General features: G+C 38.2%; 3 protein-coding genes across 3 annotated transcripts; 2 read left to right on the top strand and 1 right to left on the bottom strand.

The window, feature by feature from the left end:
• Nucleotides 1-782: 782 nt before the first annotated feature.
• Nucleotides 783-25099, bottom strand: ppk18 (pickpocket 18). The gene is made up of 8 exons (XM_017616563.1): nucleotides 24978-25099; nucleotides 20724-20930; nucleotides 8683-9033; nucleotides 8485-8614; nucleotides 5724-5917; nucleotides 1676-1993; nucleotides 1497-1606; nucleotides 783-1417 (listed from the first exon to the last, which is right to left on the bottom strand). Exons 1-8 carry the CDS (start codon nucleotides 25097-25099, stop codon nucleotides 1134-1136), a joined length of 1716 nt encoding a protein of 571 aa, XP_017472052.1. The 3' UTR covers nucleotides 783-1133.
• On the top strand, nucleotides 11061-12359 carry LOC108363262 (zinc carboxypeptidase A 1-like). The gene has a single exon (XM_017616561.1). It carries the CDS (start codon nucleotides 11061-11063, stop codon nucleotides 12357-12359), a length of 1299 nt encoding a protein of 432 aa, XP_017472050.1.
• On the top strand, nucleotides 17800-19071 carry LOC108363257 (zinc carboxypeptidase A 1-like). The gene has a single exon (XM_017616554.1). It carries the CDS (start codon nucleotides 17800-17802, stop codon nucleotides 19069-19071), a length of 1272 nt encoding a protein of 423 aa, XP_017472043.1.
• Nucleotides 25100-27762: the final 2663 nt, after the last annotated feature.

Below are 27762 nucleotides of genomic sequence, written 5' to 3'. Positions count from 1 at the left end.
AATTTTAAGAAATACGAAAACTGCGATATTTTAGTAACTACTGAAGATAATTCACTCAAAATTGATATTTGCAATGAGTTTTAGACGAAAAATAAGAATATTACAAAATTTTGGCAAATGGGCGTAGCCACGCCCACTTATGGTTACATGTGTATATCTTGGTAACCGCTACACCAATTTCTTCCAAACTTGGCACAGTTGTTGGTCCAGATACAGCATACCAACTGGCCGAAAATTTCTAAAATCGGACAATAACCACGCCCACATCCCATATAACGGTAATTTCGAGAAATACAAAATCTTCGATAAATCAGTAAATATTGAAGCTAATTTATTCAAAATTGATGATTGCAACAATTCTTTACCAAGAAATACGTTTATGACAAAATTTTGGAAAATGGGCGTAGCACCGCCCACTTGTGATCACATATATGTATCTCGCTAACCGTTCTAGCAATTTGTACCAAGCTCGGTATGGTTATTGTGCTTGCCACATAAAAGCAAACCGTTGAAAATTGTTGAAATCGGACTAAAATTGAGGCCGCTTTTCATATAACGGTAAATTTCAGATATGCTTGAAACTGCAATATTTCGAAATTTAAGGACGCTAATTTACTTAAAATGTATACACCCCGGCTTATCATGTAGCGGTAGCTTTCGGAAAGGTGGAAAACATATATTTAATACTTGCGCCGGGTATTTAATGTTCGGCTCCGCCCGAACTTAGACTTTCTTACTGGTTTTTATAGACTTCGAATTTGGCTACAATTCGGTTTACCAAAATTTTAGTCGCTTATAGTGTTTTCCGTTAAAATAAGCAAAGAGAAAATGGATACACTATACGCGATATCGGAAAAAAAGAAAACAAATACTCGATATATCGATACTGGGGCATCGATACATTTGCAGCTCTAGCGTTGATTTCCTTCTGTTGACTCTCTGCTTCATTTGAAAGGTCAATGCCACTTACCCATAAATTTTTGATTTCCGAGGAAAAGATATCAATAAATATATTATATACATATGTATCTACTGTAGAGGAAGAAATAAATCTCTTCACTCATTCCATTCTTTCCACCCCGGGAGCTTTTGAACCACCCCACGTAGTAGTCACTGAATTCCATCACTATCTATTATTTTTTATTTATTTTGATTTTAGCTGCAGCTATATTCCTAGGGTATTTTTGCAGCCTAACAGACATGGGGAGTAGCTCATTCCAATACAATGCATATATCGGCTTCTGTGCCACTGCATTCCTCTCCAGTTCACATGCACTTCCCTGTGCTTTGCCATTTCTCACCGATTGCCAAGTCTTGATTATAAGTACAAACCATTTACCGCTCAAGTAGTATAAAACTTCTATATAACTTATTATACTAAAGCCGTAAAATAGCGATAAAATGCCACCAAAGCGATCTATAGTAAAAGAACAACAATGAAATTATTTATACATACATACTTGTGCCAATATTTAAAAAAAAAAAAAAAAACTTACTCAACATTACAACCCAGTCGCTTATCAAATCTTTTTGTGTCGATTGCGCATACCGGTTTTTAAAGTATAATTTAATCAGCGCCAATGGTCTATTGCTATTGAGACCTTCTCTGCAAATAATTGAATAAAAGAAAAAGTGCAAAAACTTATCCATAATATCGATAAATTATGCTACTCACAGCAAGCCGTAGGTGTAGGTCGTCGTGGCAGTTGCTTCACGCAACGTTGATGGATTAGGGTAAATTGTATAGAAAACACCATTGCATGTTGGCAAACAAAAAAGGCATTTGTCAAATCCAGCTGACGGCAGGACATAGTCGAAGTATGACCATCGATAGAATTCGCGTATCCAATTTGTGAGACAAGGTAGTTGCAATAAACTACAGGCAGTTGCGTTTATGAGGGCTGGCTCGAGAAATGGACTGACGCACCCACAATATTGTTGCATACTTTGCATGCGACAAATGTGTAGACATTCATCAACTGAGTAGTAGGTTCTGAAATGGCAAAAGAACGATCAAACATTTGCATAAATACTAGTACTGGAATAAAGTCCATTTTATGTTAGACTGCTTTGTTAATGCCCAACTTGTATACATTGATGATGTACTATTTATGGGGGTATCATATAAATAAATATTCTACGCACAGCTTTTGTTGAGTACTGCTGAAGTGGCAGTCCTTTGCTGGAAACAAAACTGAGTCGTTGAGTCGTTGCGGGTATCAAAGACTAGATATGCAAGGGAACGATAACGGCGACACTAGTATATTCATCCAGCTGCTAGGTATAGGTATTTGATTAATAAAGGAGGGAAAGTAGAACGGTTCTCTCATGTGACTTTCACAACTACTTTCGCACTAAGGCACATTTTCACATTGCGAGGTAAATTCCAAATTTAGATTTTTCTACAGCTTTCTTTTTCCATAATTCTTATTACACATATGATAAGTAAGTACATCCAAAACGAGGTGGACCCTAGAAATCTATCGACCTACCAACACACCTACTCTAAAGACTCAACAAAACACTTAAACAAAACGTCACTGTTAATGAAAAAGTTCCAGTCTTCAAGTACCAGCCTAATTGCATCGATTGTCATCGGACTTGTCGGCCAATAATATAGCGTCAAAAACTGCCGCTGGGTCACAGTCTGCCCGGACGGATTGACTACATAGTGCTAACTCGATGAATGTTAATATAGATGGGTGGAATATGATAGACAAGGCCGAAATAAATCTCACAAGCTGCCGTACCATTGAAGCATTTTCCAGGCAAACATATTTGGCATTAAGTCGGCTGGTGAATTTCTATATGGACACACAGGCTGCCATAAAGGCGCTACTATTGTACAGCACTTCCTCAAGAAGTGTGGCAGCGTGCGGGGCAGGTTGAGATACATATGCTACATCCTGGTACAGATGTAGATTCGTACTGGGTTTTGGGGCAGTCGCCGCCGTCACGGGCAATGAGGAGGCCGACAGGACTGGAAACTACGCTGATTATGGAAGTGCCTATTTCCATCTAAGCAGATCATATGATGGCAAACTCACGAACGTACTGCTATTCCTTAAGAGGGAGGACACTAGCTAGGCTACTAGTAATTGTCCTAACGCAACCATCTCTGTTGGCATCGCATGCCTTTAAACTGGCTCTGACCAATGATAAGATCTGTTGGAGATACGGAACGACAGAAGAGGCAGTGGAACATATCCTCTGTGAGTGTGCTGCCCTTAGCAGACCGCGGATTGGTCTTTTAGGAGCAGACTTTTGGCCTTATATGGAAGCCGCCGCAAAAAACAGGAAACAATAAAGTGTTCCAGTTTCCCAGGAGGACTGCGATTTTCTTCTACATTGCTCCTTGTACTCAGTGATTGGCTGATAAATGTGGTCGTAGTTAACGGTCCTTGCAGAAGCGGCTAGCCAGCTTAACCTAACCTATCCTAAACAAGAACTATCCCTAGGAGATTTCTTCAATGCCGTTGTATCTCTGCTATGAATAAGCCTTTCAGTACACATGTATGTAAAGTAGAAGTTCTTGGCGTTCAAGAAATATATTAAGCAAATGTTAGCCACAAAATATGCAAATAACAAAAGCATACTCCAGGTACAGGGTTCTCTTTCCACTATTACGGAATGCTTCAATTAATATGCCATTACTAAGCTTACTAGGCACAGATAATCAAGACATAGCCTGCCCGGTTGAACTGGCCCCAACTGTCGGGAATAAACACTCTAGAGCTCTGGACGCACCGGAATGAACACCAATACTGCTAAGGCTGCTATAGGGTGACGTCTTGTCTAGAAAACAGATATCATTTTTGACAGTTTTTGGAGTAAAGTTCATCTCGACCTGGGGGGAGATTCTGTAACCAGTTAGCGACAAAAACATTTATATCATGCGTCAAAAAGTGCGATAGCGATCCGAAAATTGTCGCTAACTGGTTACAGAATCTCGCTCCTGGTCTTTATTAGCTGAGGAGGCTTTTCTCATCTTCTGCTACCAGAATCGGGATCCAGAGCCGCTGTGTTTAAATCTGCCGTAATATGTTACATCGTATACATCTTCCGTATAATCTTCACTCGATTTCTCTAAGGCCCACCCCTCATGGAATGCTGCTATTGTAAATGCTTTTGCGCCATACACCAGCACCAGATTTCTGTACGACGAGAGAGGACTTTACTTCTCAATTGCTTACTCAATCCAAAGAGCACTTGTTGGCAAGGCAAATTCTCCGCTGGGTTAGTTGGCTGATATCGTGGCATAAAGGCAATCTTTTTTCGTGCTCTCGAACTCGGCTTTGAAATTAACAAAGAGATGGTCTGTGACGATTTTATTCTCGCGGGTTTTTGCCAACACTTGCGCATGGTGAGTACCTGGTCTATTGTATATTTTACAAATCGAGAGTCAAACGGACAAGGCCTAATCAGTTTTTTTACGGTGGGATTCAGTCTTTCACATATTTAATACGTTCGACCAGACCTTATATCCGAAGTCATACATCGTTACAAGGCAGATCCCGCGGTAGTTAGCGCCTACTATGGCGGGGTCACTTTTTTTCTAGATTGGGCAGAGCTCACTTAAATTCCAGTCATCGAGCATGCGTTCATCAGACCATATTCTACGTATGTATGTAAGAGTTGATGCATGCCACTTATCAAAAAGCTCAGCTGGCAGACCATTAGCTTCAGGCGGTGGCGCCGTCATCGATTGGTGGTTCGAATTCATATTATCTACTATTTTCAGTACTGTTACCATTCAAAGGAGGCGAGAAATGTGGTTCGACTCTTCGCAAATGTCGGGGAGAGCAGGTCGAAGAGTCAAGTGGGGAATATGTTGGCCGAATGCTGTGCAGTTTTTGAGCATTGTTGGACGCACATTTTCACTACAGGTTTTTGGTACAAAAACTGAAAGTTAACTGTCGAATTAGAGTTAACCCCCTACAGTGAAAACGGCAATTAGGTGTAAAATAAATGAGGTTATGAATCAAAGTCACAAATTTGTCCGCTTGGTCAGCAAATTAGTTTTTGCTATAAGCCTATTTTTTAGGACGACTTTTTTTTATATACATATATTTTAAGAGTAAGTAATGGAGGCTAATACTACAACTTCTGCTATTCGTTCGCAATGCGACCCAGAAGGTGCAAAGCTCTCGAAAGTCTAGAAAGGACTGGATATAAGCATTTGTCTTTTTGTTGGAAAATAAGCCATCTGGTCACTCCGAACTAAATATGGAAATGGTGCTTGTTCTGCGACTAAATATCACTACGAGTAAGCGTAGTATTTATTAAGCATAGTTGTAAAGTTTTTATTCGTTCAAAGGATGGATGTTGGTAAGCAGCCCGAAGAGTTAGCATCTAGTAAAAAAGTGCATGTCCCACTCGGGTTTCGAGTGTTACAAGCATCTAGGCTCGTTAGAGTCGAGATGGCGTCCCTAGTGGAAGTTTTTTGGAGGCGTATTAGTGTTTTTCTACAGTGATCCCACCAGCTAGTTATTTTGGTTCTTCACAACTTTTTCCAATGCTTTCTTATGTGGCGTCCGAGCAAGTTTATACGCGGATTACCTATGGCAGCATTTGTCCCCTTGTTTTCTGAACTATAATCACAAAACAAACAAATTTTTATTATCTTTAAAGTGATTTCAGTTTATCTATGCACTTTCAGACTAAAAATAATTTAAGAAACATTTATGAACTGATCAACTCTATAAATACGTTTCACAACTAACCTGTTCAGCATACGTCGTCCTTCGTCTTTAAAATAACACTTCCTAACACTCGGTCGAAAGCTGCGTATGTGATTGTTGCTATCGTAGAAGGTGGGCTGTACTAGAATATGCATTAATTGTCTGTGATTCACCAAAATGTCTCCCATTGAGTTCGTCATTACTTTGGGATAATCGTCCTGTGGAAACAAATAAAGCTTAGCAGAAAAAGCAGGGGTTGGACCCAGATTAATACGTAGTATAAGAAACAACTTGTCTATATGAGCAAACCACACCAGAAGTTAGAGATTTTGACTAGTGCATTATCTTGAGTTTCGCATAAAATACAAGATTCCATCACGAAATTGTATTTACATGAAAACTTAAAAAATATTTGTATACTAAAAAAAAGTCAAAATGATAACTCATGCTTATGTACTCGTAGTTGTGTATGTAACGTGGGGCGTATGCGTACATGTTTACACGCATGCCATAACTTAAAAGCTATATTATTTAAAAGTGATTACATATTGGCGTGGAATATTTTTCTACAGTATTCTTCAAGAATATACTATATAAATATATGTATAATTTCTTCATGTATGTATATAAAAATCTTAGAATCAATTTCGAGTGTGCCAATATAAAAATTGGAATTTCAAGTGCGCTAATAAAAATTGGAAAATTGGAATTTCGGTTTTGCAAATCATCGTGATCTTAAAAGCAACGTAATTTTTTTCCTTTTGGTGGCACACTAGTTTTATTACTCTAGATTGGTTCGTTTAGGTTAGAACATTTTCATCATTTAATGTTCATTTTATAAAGTATCTTAAACTTTTAAAATAAAAAAATAAAATTCGTTCAATTTCAAAAATTACAAAATAGCTGCGAGCAGTGATGAAATTGATGGTACAATTGTACTTTTTTGGTACATTTTGGAAGCCAAAAGTACATTGGTACTACATTGACATTTTTGATACATTTTTGTCAAGATACGGTACTGCAGCTTAATTATGTCGAAATACCACTCCCTATTTACTTGGAGTTTTGAATTTTTGTGCATAAAAATATAGTCATATTTTTCTACCATATTAAAGTAAACACGTGGTGTTCAATCAAAAAAAAAAAGTTGCTGTCATAATAGGTCTATTCATAAAATTTTCCAGTAAGTACTAGCAGCCAAATAATAAAATAATCATAGCGAGTAAAATTGAGGGGAAGACTGAAATATCAGAAAACGTGATTGAACGCAAAACCAGTAAAAACGTGCAACTTACGCCATTCTGACTTTCTGATAGGTAAATTTGGTAGGAGTATTTTTGCATTCTCCACACAGAATCATCCAGCAGCAAATATTCTGAGCAGTTTGCAAAATTTGCAAAAACTTGCAATCTTCGAAACAGCTGATAACTTTCACAGTTGCAACAGGTGGTTCATTTGGTAATTTATTATCCGCTTCGTGCATTGTCCCCAATTTGGAATTTTTTTACTATTGAATACTTTTGTATTGGAAAAATGGTTTTAGCATATAAATGAATTATCTCACATTATGACCACATTATGAATTATACCACATTATGACGCGTTCAAAAATAAAAGTATCTCCTCTAAGCACCCTTCCTTGTTTCACAAAATTTAAGTAGATATAGCTACAAATGTGCCTTTCAAATTATCTCATTTTCGCTTGAACGATCAACTGACAAATTCGGTGAGAACCATTACCTATTTTGGTATATTTCTGGGAAAAATATGGTACAATTGAAAAATTGTATACGGCAGCCATAGTTGACGCCCGGAAATTAGAAAATTAGAGATTAATAATAAATTAAATAAACTAAATTTTTATTCCTTTCTTTTGTTTATTCACGAACACATGCTTGTGGTCAGCAGAGTTTTTTTAGTTGTAAGTTTTCGCAGGTAAAATTTTTCCCAGCAGAAAGTGGCAGATTTCAGTGTCATTTTGCGCTCTCGATTTCCCCCACTTTGCAAGAGCACTGCTATGAACTTGTTTATTTCTATAAAAGGAAACATTTTTGTAAAACTTCCATTCCGTTAAATGCAACGGTTTTTTTTTTTTTTTGAAAATGTTTGGAATTACTAGCATTTAGGTAATAAGTATAACTTGTATGCTTATGTTTTCCACCTTCGACACGCCATGCTTTATATCATGATTTTTATACAGAAAATCTAAAAACATGTATATGTAACTATGTATGTATGGTCTTTTAAATGTTGGTATTTTCTCGACTTATTTAGTACACTCTTTTTTGGGCGTTTGGTACATAATTAAAAAACTCATTTATCATCCCTGGCTGCGAGTCGCAGATATTCTGCATGCCGCCATTTTTTTATTTGGTGGCAGACTCTTTAAGGGCCAATTTCACAATGCGTAGTTAACTCGGAATCGGGAGTTAACTACAGATTTTTGTAGTGAAAATCTCTAGTTAACTGTCGATTCGGAGTTAACTACGCACTGTGAAATTGGCCCTAAACTTCACAGATATGCTGTATTTAATGCCACCTTTCATGGCCTCTAATATGAATATATTATTTGAAAACTTCCCGAAGTAATTAAAACAAATTATGATTTTTTCGAGTGGCAATAAAGAAATTTGTATTTTCAGTACTTTTTCACCTCAGTTTTAAAGCTAAACTTGTTCAAATAAATGCAAGAATGCTTTAGCGTTTTTATCTGGCGAGAGAAGGGAGTGACACTAACAAAAACCACCCGTGAGTTTTGCTCATACATATTTATGTACACCTATATGAATACCCGAAAGTTTACCTGAAATGCGTAGCTTGAGAATTCGGTAAATGTAAAATCACTTATATTATCTTGCAATACAAACTGTACAGAATTCAAAATATCATTAGTTTTAAATATCACATTCTCCAACGTGCTGGGAGCCCGTCTGCTGCAAAGTAGATGGACAATTTTCGAAAAAGATGTTTATTTATAAAACTCCACCCTTCACTCTCTTACACATTGTTGCGATAATACTCGCGACGATAGTTGAATAGACAGCATGCGCCTACCGATGTTGTACGTTTCTCAAAGTATTGTGTTACATTAATTATTTCCCCGAATACCATGCCGCGTGTAATGACATCTTTACAGTCTGGTGATAAGTTGTAGATGATTTCTTGGGTAGGATATTCACTTCCATTGTACATACTCGTGAGTATTCTGTGTAGTTGACGGATTCGGTGATCGTCTTCTGAGTATGCGACGTTGGGGTATAGAAAGAAGCCGGTGAGCAGCGACAGATGCTGGACCATTTCTTCGACATTTTTTGCGAGCAGTCCTGGCTGAAGAGCCTCTTGGGCTGCATAGCTGCGAATATGATTTGGTGAAAGTGTGAACAAAGTGAAAAAATACGTACTTACATATAAGACTAGTACCTTAAAGTTTATAATTTTTATGAAAATAGTTATAACCAAAAAATTCAACACTCATTCCTATCTACGGTACATTTGACTTGATTTTAAGAGAACAACTCCAAGACCAGCTTTTCAGGCCTTCCGCGCTTTTCAATTCAGCTATTGCTGAAAGCCGGAAAAGCGCGGATCGCCTGAAAAGGTTGTTGTGGAGTTGTACTCTAAGAGTTTCGAAAATTTAAGTTGGATCGAACGGTGGAACGGGTATGTAATCTTTGTAGCGATAGCTGAAAAATATACAGACGGTGGTCGTATTTCCGTTTATGGTACGAGGAAACATATCCGGGGGAGATGCAGTTAATATTGGGAATCGGTCGGGCTAATGGAAGGAATCTATCTGTCTTCCCCTACAGGCTTAGTCCAATTAAATTTCAGGGATAGGAGTGCTTGTAGGTGTGCGCCTTACAATGGAGGGAATGTTCCGATCTCTACCAAGGAATTTAAACCGATGCGCTCTGAGGAACAGTCTCAAAGGACGCTGTCTCAAAGAAACAGTGACCACCTTATATAGAGGCAACGAAAACCTCTACTCGGCGAGTGAATTGTGATGAACTAAGCTTCACACAGATATACTTTCTTAAGAGACCCCTCTTGGAGTTGATATTACTTAAGACCTGGGTAGCATCTCGTCTTCAACCTAAATGTCCTCAAACTGAGATGGTAGAACGCCGACCGCATTAAAACCAAGTGTGACTTCAATGTGTTTGTTAATTGCTGAGGAAAGCAATTTCCAACGGACTAACACTGTTCGCGGTTATTTCCCAGAAAGACTACAGCTTTCAACTAGGATGTTTTGCGCTCGATATCGTTTCTCAATTACGAACTAGATGGTATAACAGAGTCAGTACAATTTGACCAAAGTTATGGGGAACAAGGAAAACGATGCGAAGGGCAAAACTAAACTCGAACTGGGCGAAAACTACAAACACGTGCCAGCATAGCCCGCGAGTCCGCGACCAGCTCGTACAACGACCACACTACGCACAAGGTGTGGAAAACTGGACTTAAATTAATACGTGCGAATATGTCTACATTAATAATAACCTCCTTAACTCCTTCTTCTTATAATTCGTTTCCTTTAATCCCAAGCAGGACATAGAGCATTTACCACGCCTAGGCACCATCAGGTTCTGTTTATGCAACAGTTGCAACAGGACGGATCAAGGGAGATTCTGAATCTTACCTCATGAATACCATGCGTACAGTGGCTTTTCAGAACCCCCTCACCATTATCGAAAGCTGAGGCTTTGCAAATGTAAGGAGTTCCTCTGACCACTCTAGGCCAGAAGGATCTCTCAAATGCACAGGTCGTAGTTTCTAGTTATTTAGCGCTCGCGTGATAACATTTCGAGATTGAGTTTACTTGCCAAGTCAACAGGCCCGGAGTTTCCCGCAATGTCACTCTGGCGCGAAACCCAAAACGAGCCACAATAGAAAATTTTCAGACAATGTTGAGAGGATAGACCTTTCTAGATCTGAGTAAGAATTTTTTACGATCTGTATTTTAAATACACAAAATATTATACCTACAAAGCCACAGCCTATTTTTTATTTCCATAAGCAAGGGATTGAAGCTACATAAATAGTTTTATTCTCGCTAGAACACCCCTAATGCGAGTATTTTTTCTAACAAACGTCAATATATAAGTTTTTACGTAGAAACTTATGTCTAATCTCTATTAAGACCTGTAGGTGTTCGCTAGATATGCATAACTACAACCATTTGTATTTATGTATCTGCTTCATAATCCATGTATGTATGTATGCACTGTCGCACTCTGCTCAATGCTTCGTGCAACCAGCAACTTTCTAGCCTTGTGGTAATTATCACACCATACATGCGCCCTGTGGCGCTCTTACGTGCACCTATAAAATAGCACTCACCATAGGCCACAATCTTCATTTACTTTCGGCACCCACAACATGTGGCAACAACTGGTTCTAATCGCTCTACTCGGCTTAGTAGCCACTATCAATTGCGCGACCGCAGAACGCGTTCGGTACGACAACTATCATGTCTTTGAGCTACAACCGCAAACGACAGCACAGTTAGTTGCCATTCAAGCGTTGGAAGGCTCAGGTGACTCCTTACTCTTTCTGAATGCAGTACACTATTTGGACGCCAAAATTAATGTACTCGTTGCGCCACATCGCGTTGCTGATTTTTTGTCTGTACTACAGCACAATCAAATCCCCCATAGATTAGTGGATGAGAACGCGCAGAAGAGCTTAGATTTTGAAGAGCTTGTGGCAGATCCGAATCGCCGTGGTGGTGAATACACTTGGGCTGAGTATCACGAATTGGAAGACACGTATGCTTGGCTGCGAGCGTTGGCTGAAAAGTATCCTGATCAAGTAAGCGTATTCGTAGCGGGCAAATCGTATGAGGGACGTGAAATATTGGGCGTCAAGATCGCTTACGGCAGCGGCAGCGGAAGCAGTGATGATGGTGCCACAAAGCGTCGTGGCATCTTTATCGAGGGCGGCATGCATGCGCGTGAATGGATTAGTCCCGCTACTACAACTTATATTATCAATCAATTGCTTACGAGCACCAATGCGGATGTGCGAAGAACAGCCGAGAGCTTTGAGTGGTATGTGGTGCCTCATAGTAATCCCGACGGTTATGTGTATACGCACACAAACAATCGTTTGTGGCGTAAAACGCGTACACCGTACGGTAATTGCTTTGGCGCCGATCCCAATCGTAATTGGGACTTTCATTGGAATGAGGTGGGTTCGAGTAATAATCCTTGTTCGGATACCTATGCTGGGCCGAAGGCATTCTCAGAGATTGAAACACGTACGCTCGCCGAATACATAAGCACACTGAAGGGGAAATTATATTTGTATTTGTCATTCCATTCCTACTCACAACTTCTGCTCTTCCCCTATGGACATACTGGTGAGTTGCCGCCCAATTACAAGGACTTGAAGCGCGTATTTGATGTTACAGTCGCTGCTGTTTCGAAACGTTACGGCACACGGTACACGGGCGGTAATGTTTATGATGCCATATATCCAGCTGCAGGTGCTAGTTTGGATTGGGCTTATGGCAAGATGGAGGTGCCTTACTCCTACTGTTTTGAGCTACGTCCTTCAGGTTCCTCTTTGTGGACTGGATTTCGCTTGCCAGCCGATCAAATTGTACCCACAGGGGAGGAAATAATGGATTCCATGTTGGCGATGATCAAGGAGTCAGGTGCTTTAGCTAACTTATAAGGCTATGATTAAATTTCAATTTGTTACTATTAATGGCGTACAATCTTGGGGCTCGCTTTACAGTGGAGAGCCAACTCACATTCGACTGTTAACTACTGGTTTTGAGTACATACAAAAATTAAAGTTAGCTTCAGCTTTTGAGAGAAATCTACACTGTGAAAACAGGCCATAATTTTACGCACTTAAATAAAAGTAAATTTTTTTTATTAAATTCTTGTGATGTTCATTAACTTATTGGAATCAAAATTCAACCAAAGAATTTTTTTGTGAAAATAATCAAATGAACCAAATGATCACGAACCTGACTTGATAGAGGCTAACGTATCTCGGATTCGCATTCAGCGAGTCGAATAACATAGGGATATATAGGTTTGGTTAAATATGCATACACTTTTTTTTTGTAAACCTGTGTAATCTTTCTGACCTAAATCATTCAACTTACATTTCCTCATAAGTGTTTCAGAAACAGCGGGTAAAGGTCAGAGGTCTCAAAAAGTCAAAAAATAAACAGAGATGTTACAACATTTTTTCCTAAACTAAAGCCCACGGTTATAGTCAACTTCGCCGATCTCTTAACGAGATGGTTCAGATATCTCTCATACACATTGTTTGGCTTCCTAATCCTGTAAAGCTATAAAGTATCCCTCTTCAAACATGTAATTTTTTCCTCGAGTTCCGAAAGAAAATTATCCCGTGAAAGATGCCGATTGGAATCCTCTTGTGAAATTACCAGTAGACTTTAGCCAGCCGCTGTGACAGAGTGGTTATGGGTGCGTGCTACCAGGACCGGTAAAATTTTTTCTGTCTGCATTCGCCCGTCGGCAGGCATTGGCCACCCTCCGAGTGCATTGTTTCCATGAAAAGCTTCTCAGAAAATCTGATTGCGGCTCGGAGACGTCAAAAAATTATTATTAGGCTGGGATAGTTCTCTGTCGACCCAGAGTCGAATATAGGCTCCACTTCCCTCACATAGCGTGCCAACAGTTTAGCTTACCAAAAGATAGAGAAGACGACCAAAATGATATTGGCCATGAAGAGAAGCAGTGAACGCCTGCGATGGCGAAACTTGCGGCGGATTTCAGCTACGGCGCCCCAACTGGTATTGGTGCCGGTAGACAATTGGTGACTCTCCTCGGCGACGCTAAGTGTTGCCAGTATAGGTTGCTTTCGGCGGAAATGGTGAGAGCGCTGGAGGCGATCGGTGAATGCACGTGACTATTTGCAATGCTGAGAGTACTGGTGGCGTCAGTTGAAAGGTCGTCCGGTAGTTTTGGGTGATGTTGAGTCTGCTTGTGACCGTTGCTGGATCGTTTGGTAACTTGCATACTTTGGTGAGAGTCGCTGGATGCACTCCTTCTTAGTGGCTACCTTCATTGTGGCGTCTCTCAACGTTACGTTGCCACCTCCTTCGGTATTCTGACAGCGCTACTCTCCTTTTCACCGATGATTAATTGGACTCAGAAACGGTATTTTACTTCGTTCGCACACTGCCAGCGTAGGGGCTGAAATGGGTGGCGGCTCGACAAGCGTTCGATCAAAGCTGAACAGCTGCAAGAGGAGCTGGGGGTCTGGAAAAGCCGTGACCACCCCTCCTGAAGCATATATTTTCATTCATTTTGTAGTCATCTAAAACTTTTTAAAGGTCAAGTAGGAAGCCCGACATATCTGCGAAGAGTGGTGGAATTTGTGTCAACGTTACATTCTTTAAACGAGCGACCGCACATGCCGGAAGCAAAGTGTAGTACTCGGTGTTGTCGGCTCACTATGGCTAGCAGTCTACCCAATTTGCCACAGAGCGTGGATGAGTTCGAATCGATGTCGTTACCCCGTCGATCTGGTGAAGTCGTTTGAGTAAACCGCAACGTCGTTCCGACGTGGTCCACATTTCGATCGTTTCAACTGTGACGGCGACGCAATGCACGTTATGTACTTTCACTTTTAGTGTATCGTTTTTGCGATCCATCGCCGAACTGTGCTTTTCATCCGACGGCGATTGCGCCGGCGAACGAATTGTTCACCAGAACGAGTCGGGTGTATAAGATTGTAGAAGAGGATGAGAATGGGGAGAAAATCACCGAAAACCAATGATTAGAGGCGGTGTCTCTTTTCCACTGGCAGGGAAACGCATGATAAAAGCGTTTAAGCCCCACACCACTCTGTAAGGCATTTAGGTTGCAGAATATGTATTCGAATGCTCTGCTTATCCGGTCAGAAATGTATTGAAATACGCTCTTAAAAGCATGAAAAAATACTGGAATTTAAATTTTAAAATACCAAAATATTAAGCTACATAATGCGGAAAAATTTCCGAGGAAAGCAGCTGTAAGAATTATTATCACGTACGATGGTTGGGCAAGTCGGTTGAAATCAACACTCATTTGTACAACTTGCAAAGGTCGCATGGCAGAACACTTTTGCGACATTCACTCACAGATGGTTGCGGATATGGCATGACTACCACCGTAGTTTCGATTATATGGAGGCAGGTGGAAAGAAGTCCTAAAAATCCGGTTGGGCCTAGAGAGGGAATAGTAAAAGTCATAAATACAAAAATTTGGCATCATTTACTACGAGCATAGAATTGGATCTTTTCGCGCGACTTTGCACATATACTATATATAATTTTCGATTTTCTTCTTCCTATTGCTTAATTTCGCGAAAATAATTCTTCTAATAATAATAAAATCACCCCAGCAATTTGGGGAATTAAGAATATTTGCTCCTATTCAAATTTTAAGTATGACCTTTGTTGTACTGAGAGTAGAAAGCAGGAAACAAAAAATGGCCAAATTCCATCATATTTAATGATGATAGTTTTGGGATTTGTAGACGTTATACTTCAACATTACTTCCATATTTTATACTTAATTATATAGGTTATTTTAATACAAGAGAGAGTACAAACGAAATTTCGTCGAATTCGGATGAAATTTAATGTTTTCCTACACAAGGGTGGAGGGCATGGCAATAAGCCCATCTTTACCACGTGTCACGTGAACTATTCCTTCCATCCGCCTTCATATAGTCGAAACACACTAGTCGTTAGTAATAAATTATGCAGAACGACTTTACACACAATTTCAAAGTTACCTTTCCCAACAGAAGTAGCTGTGACTAAAACACTAACTTTCCAAACTTCATAGACGTCTACTAGTTGGAGATGACTTTAAGATGAGATGCATTCAATTTACTTGGCGGCAAAGTTGTTGTGTATATTAAGTATTGCTAATAAAAACTTGCCTTCGTGCTTCATATTCAGGCAGCTATCAAAGTCCTTAAGTCGGCAACTGCTAACTTGCAGAGCTTTGTTCTGGGCAATGAAAAGCAGATGACTGTGAGAGGGCCTAAGGTAGTACTAGCTCTCACAAGAGCTTTGCGTTTACTCTGGCTATCGCTCGACGAACGAAGAAAACACAGCTTACTGAGGTTGTTTAAGCCGCACATACGGATCCATCATCATGATTTTATCGTGGCCTGATCATGAGGCTGCCAGGTTGGGAGTCCAGCATATGGATTTCTATAGAAGCTATACAGATGAGGAAACCCCTTTCTTTGCGAATGTCACGCACTCCGTAGATTTCTGAGGAAATATTTCTAAAAGGATCTAGACTGTTTAGACATAGTTTCATTGGAGGGGCTGGTTAAAATCACAAAAAAAAAATCGTCTAGGCATCTCCATGACTCTAGACAGCCTTCAAGTGAAATCTTGAAAATGACAGTCTTTGTGACCTAACTTAACCTTCTTAGTAAACGACTGAAATCTTGGATAGCCGTTGCCCATAGTTCCTAGGGGATAATCAATGAAGAATTATGATATATATATAATTTTTTTATTTATTTTTTTTTTGCTACACATTGACCTGATCAAAATGGTTCCCTACACCACTACATATGTATAGATATGTACATTAGACCATACCAGAAAGAAACGATCGCCGTACACTCCTGAGTCTAAAGTATTTTTAACTGACTTTAAAAAAAGTAGGAAGGTTATCATATCAATTCATCGAAAATTTCTTTTTTTTTATGATACTTTGCACCACGTAAACAGTTTTCGATTATTTTATTTTTTCTCAGAAAGGTGGTACCTCAAGGGTGTTTTAGCTCCGATCATTGTGTCACGAGGAAATCAACCAACCAACGGTATACAACTGACTTCCATGCTCATATAAAAATCTAGGAGTTTTATATGATCATGGAAGTCCGTGTTATTTTTAACCGACTTCAAAAAAAGAGGAGGTTATCAATTCGTCGGAATATTTGGAACACGTGAACCGATTTCGATAATTCTTTTTTATCGGAAAGTTGGTATATCAAGGGTGGTCCTAAATTTGTGTATGAGAATTGAAGTCGGTCGAGTTTTTTGCTTAAGAATTACTTGTTTTCTTAAAAGTTACTTATTGCAAGGCAATTTCGAAAAATATTTTATATATTTTGTATGATATACAAAGAATGATATGTCGATGTTTTTGTCTCGAGGAGAACATTTTTTTTGTTCTAAAATTCATTGACTTCGAGTACCCCCTTCCAGCACTTACTCAGCATATCTAGTACCACTACCCTGTATTACCACCTTAATGCCGGTATATTAAATCTCGCCAAAAATCATTTAAATTTTGCTAAGGAAGTATTTTGATTATTGCAGTAGAACAAATTTATTGCTGAATGTAGGTAACACCGAAAATTGTAAAGGAGAACCCCCAGGTTCGATCAGGTTTTTTCCAAATTCCCTGCAAAAATACTTTAAACTCAATGGTGCAAGGCGAAATATTTTGTTTTCATGTAAGGTGATGCGGTCTAATAAACATACATTAGGGCAGGCAAATATTTTTTACGACGCGCGTAAATCATAACAAGATGCTACGTGTAATTGTAAGCAAATTTGCCGGAGAAACCATGTGTCTAAAATCAATTTGGAGAAAATGTGAAAATTTACACTGGTGCGCCCTCTGGTGGAAGTTTTAAGAAAGAGATAAGTGCAGAAATTAATTCCTCATACCAAAAAGCACTTGTAACATTTTTTATACAACATTTAAGCACTTATTTACGACACTACATCAAAATGCTAAGAAACCTATTTGCACAATTTGGCAGACTCCAAATTGATTTTAGACCCATGGCAAATTTGCATAGAATTACATGTAAAATCCTTCTGTGCTTTACGCGTATAATCGAGATAAAAATCTCCCATACAAATTGACCCGCCCTAACATACACACATACATAAAAAAAAAATTCTAGTTTACTGCATAAGGCTCTATCACCGCAATAAAATTGGCTTATCAAATCTATAACAAATGGTCATTTGCCACATTTAGCTCGCAATCTGCCAAGGTGTTCTTATCTGCATGTTTAATTACAACACTAATAAGTTTATAAATGTAGGGCACTAAATCTTGCGAAATTTATTTGCCCAAGCGCTTTGCCACTGACACATCAAATGTCACTGAATATCGGGTTATTTTTGATACTCTGCCTAACGGCTTTGGCTTTAACTAATGGTGAACGCGTACGCTTTGATAATTATCGAGTCTATGAGGTGAACGCCTCCAATCGCGAAAAGTTGGCGTTACTCAAGCAAATGGAAGATACTAGCGATTCGCTGCTCTTCTTAGACGGTGTTCACAAAATAAATAGAACCGTAAAGGTTGTGGTACCGCCACATAAAGTCTCTGATTTCCTGCTGGTATTGGATGTTAATGATATCGACTACAATTTGGTGGAAAAAGATTTACAAACAGCGTTGGAAAAAGATTATAATCAGATTGCGACACGCGCCACCACTGACCAATGGTCTGCCTATCAAACACTTGACTTCCACTACAGTTGGTTGCGATCGTTGGCCTCGTCTTATCCTGGCAATGTAACACTCATCGAAGGTGGCAAAAGCTATGAGAAGCGTTCGATTTTGGGTGTAAAAATTTCACTTCACAATGGGAAAAAGCAGAAACCTGGCATATTTTTAGAAGCCGGTATACATGCACGTGAATGGATTGCGCCTGCAACGGCCACATATGTCATCGATGCTTTGCTGACCTCCACTGATGAGCAAGTTAGAGAACTAGCTGAGACGTACGAGTGGTACATCATCCCGCATGCCAATCCCGATGGTTATGTCTATACACACACTACCAATCGCATGTGGCGTAAGACGCGACAACCATACGGCAGTTGCTATGGTGCCGATCCCAATCGTAATTGGAATGTTTCGTGGAATACAGTGGGTGCTAGCAGTAATCCGTGTTCGGAAACGTTTGCCGGTAGTGCAGCTAATTCGGAAATTGAAGTTAAATCGCTTTCTCGCTATGTTGACTCCTTGAAAAGTGTAGTCAAATTGTATATTTCATTCCATTCGTTTTCGCAATATTTGCTCTATCCGAATGGAGATACGCCAGAATTACCAGATAACGTCAAAGACTACGAACAAGTCTATAATGTTACCCTCAAAGCGATCAGCAAACGTTACGACACCGTCTATACTGGCGGTAATATTTACGATGCCATTTACCCGGCCGCTGGCTCAAGTGTCGATTATGCCTACTCCAAGACAGGTATACGCATGGCGTTTTGCTTTGAACTGCGTCCGAATGGTAGTTTCAACGGTAATGGCATGGAACTGCCAGCCGATCAGATAAGACCAACTGCGGAGGAAATTTTGGACGGCCTGGTGGCTATGGTGAATGAGGTGAAAGTGCTAGGCTATTTCGACTAAGTTGAAAAAAAATAAAAATAAAATAAAATTGGATAAAAAATAAATAAATAAAAGGTACTTGAAAAAAAATAAAAAGGCACCAACAAATCGATGGCTGAGTGGAAGATCGACCTCGGGAGTTAACTACAGATTTTTGTAGTGAAAATCTCTAACTTTTCAAGAACGCCCTATTTCAGAATTTTATTGAAAAACACCTTATCTTAAAATTCAGTTCAAAAACGCCCTATCTCAGCTGCCGATTCAAAAACGCCCTATATCAGCATATTTTCAATACATTTTGAAGTGCGATAGGGCGTTTTTGAACTGAATTTTAAGATAAGGTGTTTTTCAATAAAATTCTGAAATAGGGCGTTCTTGAAAAGTTTTTTGAGATAGAACGTTTTCGAACTGGCAGCCGAGATAGGTCGATCGTCCACTCAGCCATCGAAATACAATACATATGTATGTCTGTATATTAGGGCGGGTCAATTTGTATGGGCAATTTGTTCGACTATGCGCGTGTAGCACAGAAGGATTCTACATGTAATTCTAAGTTAATTTGCCGAAGAAACCATGGGTTTAAAATCGATTTGGAGTTTGCCAAATTGCGAAAATAGATTTTTTAGTATTTTGCTGTAGTGTCGTAAAGAAGTGCTTACATTTTGCATAAAAATATGTTATAGGGGATTTTTTGGTATGAGGAAGCCATATCTGCACTGTTTTTTTTTTAAACTTCCACCAGAGAGCGGAACAGTGAAAATTTTCATATTTTCTTCGAAACCTATTTTCGGAATTTGGCAAACTCCAAATCGGTTTTAGACCCATGGTTTTTTCAGAATTTTTTTAGAAACACATGTATAATCCTCCTATTCTATACACGCATAGTAAAGAAAAATTACCCGCCCTAATGTGCATAGTCGTAGAAAGAAATTATTTATTAATGAAATACTTTTCTATATTTATGAGCCATATGCAACACGGCTCCTCACGGTAGCAAATTTTCGGGCTGTCCAATTGTCAATAACGCTGTTGTATAGATCCGACTACATTTGAGCAACGATCTGAGTTACATTACATACACAAGGGTCTAACGACCGATAGTGGCTTATTAACATAGAACTCATTCCAGAAAATTCTCTGCTGAGGATGCGCTTAGAGAGCATTGAGTTGCCGACCACTGTTTGAAACCAGATTTGGTTACTCCAAATAAAATGCGCCGAGCTTTTTTAAGCTTTCCATACATTAAATATACATGCATAAAGCTCAGGTTCGATCCCCGTTGTCCAATATGTATGTATATATATAACCATGTTAACTCAAAAAGTTCTGCACCGTTTTTTTCTTTTGATAGTTTAGCCACCTACTGCAGACTTTCCAAGAATGGTTATAGGCTACAAATTGCCTCAATATATCAGGGAGGCCTTGAAAAGTACTCTCTTTGTTAAGACAGCTATAATTATTTAGTGAAAAGTAAACTACATAATTGGCATTTGGACAATTCAACTTATGCTAATGCTCTTTTAAACACTGTAACAGCGATTAATTTATTACGGTAATCAAATAATCAAACGTTTATATAAAGCACTAATCAAATATTAAGTGAACATTCTAATCTTTTATTGGCTACACAATATCAAAGTAAATATTTTTGCAAGAATGCAGGTTATACTTACACCTTTTCCGCATATTGCATCAATTTGTGTCGACTTATCTTATTAGCACTACAAACAGCGACAGCTGGAAATGGACTTCTAGAAACATGCGTTCTCATAGTGGACAATCGCACCTCAGTTGGTTGATCCAAATATTGAAAAATTAAGTTGATAATTATAATGTGAGTAATGATAATAATGCCAGCGAGAAAAATTAACCAAATGTGTCTGAAAAGAAAATTTTGAACTACATAGAAATAATTATCGATAACAGGGTTCATGGTTTGGTAGGTCTTCAGCAGTTGGTCCCGAGAGATGAGATTATAATGGATTAGATCAGACTAGATTAGATTATTATTTAGAGGAGGAACTATGTAGGCCACCTAGTTATCGCGCCCAAGGACAAGTGCTTCGTTAATGCATACTAATGAAATTGGTCTGCTAAGAAGAAGACCTGAAGGATCGTCAACGAACATCTGTAAGGAATTTCTCTATTCGGTAGCTGATGTGCCTATCCCTGGCTGCTCACCACTGGGCACACCCCGAACCATCAACATGCAGATTTGGATCAAAGGACCATGACTGGATTAGTCCAGAGGACAGTTTGTTGAGGATAGCATATGGGGGGTTATACCTGCCTCCGAGCCTTACACAGCCCCCGGGGCCCACCTGCTTCCCCTTATAATACCACTTCTTCTTGTTCTTTATTGTCGCTGCAACCGCCTGAACGGGTTTGGCCGAGTCTAAAACAGTACGCCAGTCATTTCTCTTCTGTACCAACTGAAGCCGATTGGAAATGCCAAGTGAAGCCAAGTCCTTCTCCACCTGGTCTCTCCAATGCAGAGGAGGCCTAATTCTTCCTCTGTTAGCAGGATCGCGACCCGCGTTGAATACTTTCAGAGCTGGAGCGTTTCTGGCCATTCGAACGACATGACCTAGTCAGCGGCGCCGCTGAATTTTAATTCGCTGCACTATGTCTATATCGTTGTAAATCTCGAACAGCTCATCGTTAAATCGACTGCGGTTCGTAATACCAGTATTTAGAACAAAGTGGTGGCTGTAGGTTGCTTTCTGGGTGTAGGTGGGTACTTTAGTTAACTCGGAGCACTATCTAATAGACGATTGAATCTGGAGCAAAGGGATTGACGCTCCCAAATGTCACTGAATAACTATCATCTTTAAATATAGAACCATAACTTCTACCCTAGAAAAGAAAAGAATCAACTTATCTGCATCCAAAGAAGCCGCTCTCTATCCTAGTAGACAATCGAAGTCTCTTGTCAGTTTCTTTTTAGTCTGCAGGTGACCTTTCAGCCTTCCCAACGTCTGAAGACACAAAGTTGACGGTAAGTGCAGCAGTGCATCAAGAGCAACGCACATGGCGATAGTTCTTTGAAGCGTAGTAAGCAGATTTCCCACGCTATTTATAGAGAGTATGCTCCATCATACCACTGATGCATAGCTGATTATCAGCCTGATCATAGAGGTATAAATCAAGAGAATTAATTACCTTTGATGACAGACCCAACGTTTTGCCACTGTTTACATTGCCAAAATGCTGTCAATGCTTTTCTTGTGAAGAGCACAACACTAGTTTTGGTTGGGTTAGCGGTGAGCCGCTTTCCATCACACCAAGTCTCAACGACATTTAATATTGCCTGCGCTCTTTTGCAGGCCACATCGTTTGCATAAAAAATGTTACTTCGATAATTAATTTGAGGTCAGTGTTTTGAGCGAAATACATGAACCCGACAAAATACATTCAAACGATTCCATATACGCTTAATACCCTTCCCCACACCAACGAGATTGGAACATACAAAATTAGTAGCTATGCGATTGCATTTAAAATTATCGTCATGAAAAAAAAAAAAAAAAATGTTTTCTTATTTCCATGCATGAATGATTTTATTCGTTTGAAGGAATACCCATTTTGTCATATTGATTGAAGAAAAGCACAAAATATGTACATATATAAGTACCTCTTTCAATTTAATCGATTTGTTCCATGAATTATCATATTTTCATGATTAAGAGTCGTGGTGATTGGTGTAATTCTTTACACGTTCAAGAACTTCAATTGTCATGCTCCAAAAGACATTTCACCACCACGATAATGAGGGCTCTCAAAGATGAGCTCATTGGATCATCTGCCGTACGTCCCGATTTGTCGCCCAATGATTTCTACTTATACCCCAGATCGAAAAAAAATATAAAAAAATGCGCGGTCAAAATTGTTAACGCCTGAAAAGTGGATGCGTTCAAATCTATGTTTTAGATTGAATGTTTCAAGCATGATACAAAAAACAAGGTAGTTCCATTGTCACTTTTTCGTCGCCATATTAACAACCTGACAATTAAGCAGATTGTGACATTTCGTGCTACCATACCCAATATCTAAAATCCTTCAAATTTTCTTATTAATGTTTTGTCGATTTAAAAATATTTTGTTCTTAAGCATAGCATAATAAGAAATAAACAAGAAATAAGTGTGAAATTCCACAACATTTCCTTGAAACATTTTGCAACATGAAGCTAGCAACACAATTTTCATGACATTTTTAAATACACATGTATATTTTAAATTGTGTGAAAGCTGACAGTTTATAGAATTCAGTAGCGACGAAAACAAAGGGGGGTTAAGTGGTTAAACCTTACCCAAGCCGATCATAAAACTTGCGACGCAATTTCGGCTTATGCCTGTGGGTCTTGGCAAGAATATAATCCCTGAAGGTTTAGCTTAAAATGGTTTTCGGGATACACCCTGTGATCATGTTACTTTCCAGAAGGTGTGGCGCCCGTTTTTCTGTACATATTTTCGTTGGAAAAATACCTTATCTCTGTATTCTAGGTAAATGCTTCCAGAGGTTTTTATGCGTCACCAGAATTTTAGTTTATTTGGCTTATACCGCTAGCTCTTTTGAACGGCTACGAGATTGTTTTCATATACCCCCATTTTTCATAGGTTTGGGATTGATTTCATTTACCTCTATTCCTAGTTCTACGGTGGCACGCCGCATTTTCCAATAAACTCTTATTTTTCCATGAGCTTAAGATTGACTTCATATACATATATCCATACAAAGTTCCAGGACTCTACCACAAATACTTCCAGAGATATGCACTATGAAAAATTCGATTTCTATGGGAGGTTCTACACGCACTTTAGATATCGGTTTTGTTTTAGCCTATAACCATTATTGGAAAACTTGTGTCAGAAATTTCAAAAAAAGCCGGTATGGGCATTGTGATTCCTCAAGCGAAATGAACTAATGATTGCAAAAAATGAAATCAAACATCGTAGTTGACCAAAAAAGAATATTAGACTTCATTTACTCAACTTCTCAGAATGTAGAAAAGCTAAGAAATATATAATAAGATAGGATATGTTAAAACAGCCTCCAAAAAATTTACTAAAGACGACCCTGGACTACACAAATCAATTTTATTGAAAATTTGTTTTTATCTATTTATTTTATCCTTCAATTTTGGGTGTGTCAAAATTGTATGTGAAAACAATATGTGTTGCTAGAAAAATTTTACGGCCCATGAGTTCCAAAGTAAATTCCATTGCTGTTAAATGGACAAAGACAATATGTATTAAATAACACATCGAAATGTGTAATTTCAGTAATTTGTGTAAATGTGTAATTTCAGAATTACATCAGAATCACGTATCCGATATAGAAAACTACATTGTGAATTAATGAGATGACATGAGGACACTAACATAATTTTAAAATATGTTCACTAAAATTGTATTAATATTAAAATAATGATTTGGCAAGTTGTTATCGAATTTAATGTAAAATTTAAACGTTTTCAAAATAAGATATTGATTAGTTTTAAAAGGTTTATATTAATACTATATAACTATTTACTTTATAATCCCAAATTTAGAATATAAAATGTCCCACACCAAAAAACTTACAATTGGGTAATGCCGCTTCGAATTTTTCACAATTGAGCAATTGTCAAAAATCTGCTTTTTAATCAAAAAGTTGTTTATTGAAACTACCTTCTTTTTTGTATCATGGTTTCAAGTATCTGTAAGGAGCATTCGTATGACGAAACGTTCTGAGTAGTTTTAATATAAAAAATGTCAAATTATATGATGCCAGTGTCAGATTACATGTACATATGTATGTATACACATTCGTGTTGGCGTATCTAAATACTTAAGTAGCAAACTTTCAAACCCCATTAGTGATAGTCCAATTTTGCTAAATAGAAACATTTAAATTTTATATTTGAACATATCTGAAAGATACTCACTTAGCGTATCGTATAGATGACTTAGAAAAGAATACTTTTAAGCCATGTATGCCACCTTCTTTCAAAAACTCCCAATGTAGTTTGCGATATATTTGTCGTAAGTGCTTAACAGCGCGAGCCATTTTATTTTAATGAATAGTCCACTTTGGTTAAGAACCTGCGATTGTATTTCATATAAATGCTTTTCTGTTTTCTTTAATGGGCATATGTACATATATACATATTTAAATAGGTATATATGTACATATTTACGCAGTGGTCGAATCACTTAACTGAGAAATTAGTGGCTGCCAGTTTGGCCTTAACAAATTGATTGACAAATTGCTGGTTTCACATACATATGTAAATATGTCTAGGAAATAATTGATTTTGATACTTTGGGGCATTCGTTTACATAAAAATTATAAACATAAGTTGAGTTTTCGTATTCTCCAGCAAAAAATATCCAGTAACTTACCAGTAACCAAATTTCGGAGAGTAAAGGAGTGTTCGCTATGCAACTGCCAGTAAGAATTAGCCAGTAACAAAATTCAGAGAATAAGGTACCTTACTCTCCCAAAGAGAGAAACTTACTAAGTTTTGCGCGAACAGGAATTAGCAAACATTTGCAAGCTTCACTGCCAGCTGGCGTCCACGGTTGCATTTCGAGCATAATCATTTTTTTTTTTTAATTATTTCAGGTAGAAACCAAAACAGGACCTATACGTATATTTCTTCTTATTCTGACTTTCTTCAACATACGCTTCAATTTCTTTGTGGAAATCACTTTCGGATTTCCTATATCGACAGTGGTGTCGAGTGCGTTCCGATTACGAATACAGCTTTTTTCAGCCGAGTACCTTTCAAATGTTTGGAATTAATTAAATTAATTGAATAAACGAATATTTACCTACTTCTTTCATTAGTAAATCGCAACAAGATTGTTAATTTTTAAATTTAACGAACTTGTTGATTCAAATTAATGTTGATAAAAATGCAACCGTGTGCCACAATCCTGCTTGCAAATTCTTACTGGCAAAAATTTTCCCAGCACTTCCCCTCCAAATGAAATGTCAAAATTGTGCTCTCTCCCTGCAAGTTTTACTGGGTTTTTGGCTAAACGAACACGATTTGGTAACAATTGGTACCAACTTGTACAAATTTTGTGCATAGCGAACACTCCTTAAGCCAATATTTACATTCAATGAGAGAAATATGCAAGAAAGTACGAAAACGCAATACCAGCAAGAAGGGGCAAGCTTTATGAGGTCGGAATTTTTTATTTTCCGACGCAATTTTCTAAGAAAAATAGTATATATATGTAAGGAGTATAAATATGTTTATTTTGCCAATTGCAACTCGAAAAGCACCACAAACAATTCTCTTGGTAATGTGAATTGCATTAAGCATCATGCCATCAACTGTTTTTCTTACTAGCAAATAGTTACTAGTAAAAATTAATCCAGTAAAAAACCAGTAAAACTTGCAAGTTCAGCTGTCATTTTTGTTCTCTCAATTCTCTCTCTTTTTTGCTGGTTTCTTGCAACTTTTTGTGTACGAAAACGCCATCCAGTAAAAGCCATTAAGATTAGTACTGTGTGTAATTTTTATACCCGAGCGCACTTGTGCACAAGGGTATATTAATTTTGTTCACATAACGGTTGTTTGTAACAGCCAAAACGAATCGAGATAGATATAGACAAATGTATACATAAATGATCAGGATGAAAAAAGAAATCGATTAAGCCATGTCTGTCTGTCCGTCCGTCTGTCCATCCGTCCGTGTACACGATAACTCGTGCAAAAATTGAGATATCTCAACGAAATCTGGTATGTAGGTTTCTACTAATCCAAGGTAGGTTGGTATTGAAAATGGGCGAAATCGGACTTTAACCACGCCCACTTCCCATATAACGGTAATTTCCAGAAATACGAAAACTGCGATATTTTAGAAACTACTGAAAACAATTCACTCAAAATTGATATTTACAATAATTTTTAGACGAAAAATAAGAATATTATAAATTTTTGGAAAATGGGCGTAGCCACGCCCACTTATGGTTACATGTGTATATCTTGGTAACCGCTGCACCAATTTCTTCCAAACTTGGCACAGTTGTTGGCCTTGGTACAGCATAAAAAACCGCCGAAACTTTTTAAAATCGGACAATAACCACGCCCACATCCCATATAACGGTAATTTCGAGAAATACAAAATCTTCGATAAATCAGTAAATATTGAAGCTAATTTATTCAAAATTGATGCTTGCAACAATTCTTTACCAAGAAATACGTTTATGGTAAAATTTTGGAAAATGGGCGTGGCACCGCCCACTTATGATCACATATAAGTATATCGGTAACCGTTCTACCAATTTGTACCAAACTCGGTGTGGTTATTGTGCTTGCCACATATAAGCAAAACGTTGAAAATTATTGAAATCGGACTAAAATAACGGCCGCTTTTCATATAACGGTAAATTTCAGAAATGCTTGAAACTTCAATATTTCGAAATTGAAGGACGCTAATTTACTCAAAATTGATACACCCCGGCTTACCATCTAGCGGTAGCTTTCGGAAAGGTGAAAAAATATATATTTAATACTTGCGCCGGGTATTTAATGTTCGGCTCCGCCCGAACTTAGACTATCTTACTTGTTTTATTGCACTTTAAAAGCGTAAAATCATATCACATTTAATGACACATTTATTCACAATTTTATTTTGACATCTAAACATTTATGTACATATAACAATGATATTACATACAATAAATAGTTTTAAAAATTTTGAGTAAATTCCAGA

This window comes from Rhagoletis zephyria, unplaced genomic scaffold (genome assembly GCF_001687245.7).
Source record: "Rhagoletis zephyria isolate East Lansing unplaced genomic scaffold, Rhagoletis_zephyria_1.1 Rzeph_scaffold_01229, whole genome shotgun sequence".
NCBI lineage: Eukaryota > Metazoa > Arthropoda > Insecta > Diptera > Tephritidae > Rhagoletis > Rhagoletis zephyria.
The sequence above is the reverse complement of the archived record's forward strand: the minus strand, read 5'-3'. Positions and strand labels throughout refer to the sequence as shown.

Coding starts and splice junctions, on each gene's coding strand:
- LOC108363262 (XM_017616561.1), top strand. CDS start 11,061: ATGTGGCAACAACTGGTTCTAATCGCTCTACTCGGCTTAGTAGCCACT.
- LOC108363257 (XM_017616554.1), top strand. CDS start 17,800: ATGTCACTGAATATCGGGTTATTTTTGATACTCTGCCTAACGGCTTTG.
- ppk18 (XM_017616563.1), bottom strand. CDS start 25,099: ATGGCTCGCGCTGTTAAGCACTTACGACAAATATATCGCAAACTACAT. Junction 8,615..8,682: donor GAGTATTATCGCAACAATGT/GTAAGAGAGTGA, acceptor TCTACTTTGCAG/CAGACGGGCTCCCAGCACGT. Junction 5,918..8,484: donor TCTCAAGCTACGCATTTCAG/GTAAACTTTCGG, acceptor TTTTCTGCTAAG/CTTTATTTGTTTCCACAGGA.